Source organism: Lipotes vexillifer, unplaced genomic scaffold (genome assembly GCF_000442215.2).
Source record: "Lipotes vexillifer unplaced genomic scaffold, Lipotes_vexillifer_v1.1 scaffold408, whole genome shotgun sequence".
Classification (NCBI taxonomy): Eukaryota; Metazoa; Chordata; class Mammalia; order Artiodactyla; family Lipotidae; genus Lipotes; species Lipotes vexillifer.
Window position 1 is genome coordinate 2,487,268 of NW_006787469.1, and position 6,477 is coordinate 2,493,744.

The 6,477-nt window shown below is 61.8% G+C and overlaps 1 protein-coding gene across 1 annotated transcript; it reads left to right on the plus strand.

The window, feature by feature from the left end:
- The first annotated feature begins 587 nt into the window (after positions 1-587).
- CCDC9B (coiled-coil domain containing 9B) lies at positions 588-6,331 on the plus strand. Its single transcript, XM_007460181.1, is given in 11 exon segments — positions 588-731; positions 1,547-1,657; positions 1,942-2,049; positions 2,641-2,796; positions 2,884-3,009; positions 3,692-3,891; positions 4,217-4,275; positions 4,825-4,878; positions 4,978-5,077; positions 5,659-5,701; positions 5,786-6,331. Coding segments are annotated over 11 exon segments (1,647 nt in total).
- Positions 6,332-6,477: the final 146 nt, after the last annotated feature.

Sequence of the window (6,477 nt, forward strand, 5' to 3'; positions counted from 1 at the left end):
CGAAGACCCAACGCAGCCAAAAATAAAAAATAGGTGAAATAAATAAATATTAAAAAAAAAAAATATATATATATATATATATAAAGAAAATACAGGGAAGACAATGTTGAACCTAAAGGAATGAATGACAAATGGTGTTATTTTAGGTATGTGGTAGTACTTGGTGGCCTAGGGGAGGGGAGCTTCTTAATCCCTTCGAACTACTTAAACCAGAACTGATGGGGAGAGTGAGGGGACAGGGGATGCTCATTTGAATTGGGCCCCTTGGACCAGGGAGCACAATGGGCCGGGCTATAGGTCTTTCTCTACTAATGGGAGGGCAAGAGGGCTACTTGGCTGCCCATCTGTCTGCAGGCAGGCCCAGGCTGGGGTCCCACTGGAGCATAGGGCCCCCTGTGTGGACTCAACCCTCCAGGGAGAAGTCCCTGCCAGTCTGTCTGGGGATGCCGCGGCAGGGCAGGGAGAGGTGCTGGGCAGGGCCAGCTGGCGGCCGCGGCCCTGATCCTCGCCCTCTGAGGGTGGATGGTGAGGGCGGTGGCCACGGCGTTCCTGGCTGGGAGCCCAGAGGAGTCTTTTGTAATCACAACATGATCTCGTGTGCTGGGCGGTGAAGCCGGCAGGGAGAGGCCGGCAGAGGCCCGGCTCCAGTGGCTCCAGCTTCCCTCCTGCTCTGGCTCCCCCAGGGCTGCTCTGGAAATCTCTCAGTGCCTGCTGTTGCCATGCACTCGGCTGTGAGTTGCACCTTGCCTTTGGCGGGGGGCTTCTTGGGGCTGGGGCATCAGGCGGCCACACTCTGGGGGCAGCTGGGGGCAGCTGGGCCTGGGAGGAAGAGGGCTGTGCCTATGCCGGTGGGGGGCTGGGCAGGGGCATCAGCCACAACGGGGTCCCTGCAGCCAGAGAAGGAGGGACTCGGGGATCTCGGTGCTGAGGCACAGTGTGCCCCGGGGTGGCTCCCTGGCTGGGCCTGCCCTCAGAGCTGGCTCTTTCCTGCCCCGACTGACTGTCGGCAGCTCAGGGCCTGGAGAGGCTGGGCCCGTGGGAGTGGCTCTTTCCCACAGGCTGGGCACAGTTTTGGGGTGTGGGGTCCGGGGCCTGGGAGCTGAGGACAGAGCAGGGGCCTCTCTTTTCACCATGGTTCTTGGCCTGGGAGCCAAACAGCACCCCCCTCGACCTCCTGAATACCCTGGCAACTTCCCAGTCACGGCAGGTTCCGCTGCCAGAGCCATTTATAACTCCCATTCCAGGCTCTGCTCTGCAGTGGAGCTCCCAGGAGAGCTGGGGGGAGGGGCAGCCACTGCTGGGAGCTGCAGGCCTGGGTATGAAGCCCCGGCCTGAGCCTCAGAGGTGGCAGGAAGATGGGCACAGAGGCCAGCGGGGTGGGGCTGGGGGGCCTTCCATGGGCCATCTCCCCACGTGACCCTCACTCCGGGTCTGGAGTCTGCTCCTTGCCTGGTAAGAGCATGGTAGAGTGGGCGAATGTGAACGTAGAGGGACTGGTAAGGGATGGGCCCAGCAGTCAGGAGCTTGGGCCCCCTGGCCTCTGCAGGGGCCTCAGGGGGCCGAGTCCCCAATGAGCAGGCAGGAGAAGGATGCAGAGCTGGACAGGAGGATCGTTGCCCTTCGCAAGAAGAACCAGGCCTTACTGCGCAGGTACCAGGTGAGTGCGCTGTGATGGGCCGGGAGGACTGACCGGGTTGGCACTCCCTGTCCGATCTGCAGACCCTGAATGGTTGTCTCTCCCTGCAGGCTCTGGGCCTGGGACCAGGGTTAGGTTGGGTGCGTTCCATCTCAGGGGGCTCTGTGAGGGTCCTGGGGACTCTGTGATGTAGTGCCTCTGCCCCCTGGTGTCCCACTGGTGTCTCTCTGTGTAGGCCTGTCGACATCTGTTTCTCTGTGCACTTGGGGGGCCATGGCCTGTGCTGACCCTGGGCCCTCCCACAGGAGATCCAGGAAGACCGTCGGCAGGCAGAGCAGGGGGGCATGGCTGGGACCACGCCGGAGCTCCTCCGTCCTGACGGCCTCACTGTCACCATCAGCCAGGTTCCTGGAGTAAGACCCACCCAGCAGACAGGGTGGGGTGGCAAGGAGGTGGAGGGCCAGCCCGTGCCAGGGGAGCACAGCTGCCCCCGCTCCTCTGCTTCTCCCGCTTACATTCTGGGGCATACCTACCAGCTCCCAACCTCATGCAGCCCAGGCCACTGCTGGCCCCCATCCCCAAAGAGCCACAGCTGAAAGGTGACCAGATAGAAGCCTCTTTATGCCCTTTTCCAGCCCCAGAGCTCTGCACCCGTACCCCCAAGCACAGGCCGCTCGTAAACCCCAAACCCCAGGGGCACAGAGACGTTGGGGCTGAATGCCAGGAACAGCGTCTGAGGGACAGAGCCTCATTGTCTGAGTGCTTTGGATTTCCCAGCTCAGAGATGATGGGCCACTGTGGAGTCTTGGGCCCCTGGGTGGCCCCAGGCCCGGATAACCTAATGCCACTGGTATGTGAACGCCTCGCAGCGTCAGCTCCCCTGTGGGCATTCCAGGGAGGGCCAGGGCTGGAACCCAGCCTGGGGAACCACCCAAAGGGCCCAAGTCCCAGCTTCTGTCCAGTGCTGTCTATGTGGCGTGACAGCACGGCCCCTCATTCTGCAGGGGAAGCGGGTGGTCAGCCGGAACTGGGCAAGGAGCGCCCTTGGACCTGGAGCAGCCAATGAGATGCTGGAAGATGAGGAGGCAGAGGCCCACGCGGGCGCCTTCCGCGTGGGGGAGCGGGTGGAGCTGGCTGTGATCATGGAAAACAAAGCCGAGGTGAGCAGTGCTGGTGGGGGGAGCCGGGGGCCAGGAAGGCAGCCTCTTCTCTGGCCCTGCCACACTGCCCATCCGCACCTTCCCCAGGCCAAGCGGATCGTAAGTGAGAAGCCCACCAGAGCAAGGAGCCAGGGGGCAGAAGGGTCACCTGGAGGGGGCTTGGGCCGGAGCCCCTCCATGCAGATGGCCATCAGCTCAGATCCTGCCCGGAAGGTAGCTCTTCAAGAGGGGCTGGGGACACGAATGTGGTGGTCCCCTTTCGGGGGAGGCATAGACGCTGAGTCGCATATGTGCCCCTTTGCGAGGACGTGGCCCAGGCAGGACCTGCAAGAATCTCCCACTCCTTCTTCCTTTCTCTGGCCAGCCTCCGCGTTGGGTGGGTCTTGCAGTGAGAGACAGTGTAAGCCAGAGGCGTGACCTAGCCCCTTACCCTACCTGGACATCTGGTAGCAAGCTGTGGTGGTGGTGGTGGGGTCTGGAGGTCTGTCAGGAGGGTGTAAGAGACTGGCCATGTGCCAGGTGTGACCTCTAGGTGGCAGCAGCCCCCAGTCTTGGTTCTCGCTCACAGCCGCTGGGTGCCTCTCCACCCTGCCTGCACCTGACCACACACCCCAGCGACAACTCTGTGGATAGATCCTGTTATTATCCCCATTTTACAGATGAGGAAATGACACACAGAGAGGTTAAGTAACTTGCCCAAAAGACACCACTAACGCGTGGACGGAAACCGTGCCTATAGCAAACAACATGTTAGAGATGGAATGGATCTAATTTTTTTGGTGGGGGGACCTCAAGACCTTGAGAGAGGAAGGGGTTAGTAGACTCTGGATCCCCATTCCAAGCTCAGGGCTCTTTCTGCTTCGACCCCGTGGTGCTTTGTGTCTTCTCCCTGCAGGGTGTCCGGGAGCCCCAGAGTCCAGGCCTGGTTCCAGGCCCAGCTCCCCGTCGGCCAGTGGGGGGGCCCCCGGAGGCGGGCTGGGACTACGCCCAGTGGAAGCAGGAGCGAGAGCAGATCGACCTGGCCCGCCTGGCGCGGCACAGAGACGCACAGGGTGACTGGCGCCGCCCGTGGGACCTGGACAAGGCCAAGCCCACGTGGGTGGCAGGGCTGGGCATTCTGCTGGGTCGACATGCTTGTGGGGCTGAGTCGGGCTAACTGTGGGTGTCTCTTGGAGGGCTGCTGGGACCCTCCCCAGGGTGGTGAGGCTCTGCCTGACCCTCTGTTCGGACCCTGGGCTCAGGGTTGTGTGTGGGCACTGCGTTTCCCACCTTTCTTGGGCCCACCCTCTCCATGCTGTCCTTGGTTCCGTGGCTGGGCTTGGGGCTGGGACTGGGGCAGGAGGTGTCGGCCCACCAGCAGCCTTGCAGCCTCTGTGCTCCCTGCCAGCAGCCCACCTGACTCCCTCTCTCTGCAATGCAGGCCACAGGACTCCAGCAAGCCTCGGGAAGAGGGCCCGGCCAGGGTGGGCAGCACGAGGGGTGAGCCAACACCCACCCCTCCTGGATTTTTTCACTCCTTGCCCCCGCTTCCTCTCTGTTCCCTGTCTCTTGGTTTACCACTTATTTTCAGAGCTGGAAGGAAGCATGGAAGGACATCTTCCTTCCTCTCCCTCCCTATCAGAGGAGGGCACCACTTCCCATCCTCCGAACCCACAGCCCCTGTCCTAGATTCTGACCCCAGAAGATCTGGGGAGAAGGGCTCACCAGGAGGTCAGCGCTGGAGTCCTTTTGAGGTGTTGGTCCCTTGTGGGCAGCAGCTGCCCCTCGCCTGTTATAGGAACAGAACTCTGCGTCACTGGCCCCTCATTTTACACACAAGGGAGCTTGAGGCTGGAGAGGCTCCCGGTCACCTAGTCAGGAGTGACACAGCGAGCACAGGGACGCAGCTCCCCTGACCCCCAGGCCAGGGCTCTTTTTTGGGAGCCAGAACACTCACAGCTGGCAGCTTCCTGTTCCCGAAAGAACTGATGTTCCTGCTTTGGGTCTTTTGTGACGCCCACCCTTTCCCCATTTCCTTTTTCCACTTAGGCCCCAGGAGCCACCAAAAGCTACAGCCCCCACTGTTTCCCCCTGATGGCAAAGGTGAGTTGGGACAGGAGGAGGAGCAGGTCCCGTGTGCTGGTGAAGGAGCTGGGCTGCTATGGACCTCTTCTCTCTTGATTTGTGGACCATCTCTTGCAGGCGGTACTACTTGGGGTGGGCAACCCAGCAGACCTTTGGTGGCGCTGGCCACGCACAGCAAAGCCCGGGGGACAGAGAGGCTGACTGGCAGGGCCCGCAGGTAACGTGGCAGGGAGCAAAATCGAGGGAGGCATCAGGGCTCCCTAATTTCCTGGCCCTCCCCTGCCCCTGGGAGGTCAGGCCCAGCACTGGCCCAGGTGCCTGCTCCAGCCCCCGGGGCCTCTGCCTCTTGGCTGACTGCTGCCTTATGGCAGGTTAATGAGATGCGGGGAGAGGCCATCAGCAAAGGCAGCAGCAGCGAGAGCCTGGTGTCCAGGGACGCTGGTGGTAATTACAGCAGTTACCTCCCCTGGGAAGTCAGGCACGCCTTTCCCAGGCAGTGCAGGCCAGGACACGCACGGAGTCCCCACAGAACTCAAGGTGCTGCAGGCTTGGCCATAAACAGCAGCTGGGGACCTGCAACGGGGCTACGGTGGGCAGTGTTCTGAGGAAGTGGCTGGGTTTGGGGAGGAAGGTTGGGCTGGAAGGGAAGCATCCTGGAGCCTCGTTCTGGCTCTGAGGTTCCTCTGAGACCCTTGGGCTCTCGCTCCTCCCTGGGGGACATGGGCTGCTGGCTACGGAGCAGGTGACGTGAAGTGGGATGGGTAGTAGTGGGGCCTGCCATGTTCTGTGTTTCCGCAGGTGGGAAATGAAGGGAGGCAAGAAGGAGCTGGAGAGCCAGGAGGTGGGTACTTGGGCATAGGATGGGGTGGGCTAGGGGCATGAGCCCTGAATTCACCAACCAGCAGAGCCGACCTCTTGTTGTCAGGGAAGCCCAAGCACCAGAAGGACTCCAGATGAGAAGGAACATGCGCAGACTCCAAGCAGGATGGAGCCCGGCGGACCCATGAGTGTCCCAGCAACCAGCCCAGCTCCAGCATCAGCATCACCAGAGGAGCCGAAAGGGGAGTCAGGAGCTTCAACAGCCAGTCCTGAGCCTGGCTCTCCACGAAACACGGACTTGCTTCCCCTCGACCTCTCTCTAGGATGTGCCTGTAGCCCTGGGCCCGGGGAGAGCACATGTGTGCTCAGTCCAAGGCCTGGGACCCAGGAGAGCCCTGTGTCCTGGCTGGAGGGTCACGAGCAGCCCCTGGGGTGGACCGAGCCCCAGGCTGAGCCAGAAGCCCAGACTTGTTGTGGGCCCCCAAAAGAGGCAGGGCCCCTGGAACCCAGAGAAGACAGGCCTGGCAAGGCAGGGGCCCAGCAGGTCCTGGCACCTCGAAGCAGACCCCCCAGAGGAGGCAGCCAAAGGGTGAGGGGCACAGGAGGTATGAGGCGCAGGACAGGGGGTCCTGCCCCTGCAAGAAGATGCTGAGCAAAGCTCTCGGGGGCAGGGGGCCGGGCTGGGGAGGGGAGGAGGGAAGACACCGTCAAAAATCTTTGAGCTCTGGGCTTCCCTGGTGGTGCAGTGGTTGAGAGTCCGCCTGCCGATGCAGGGGACACGGGTTCGTGCCCCGGTGT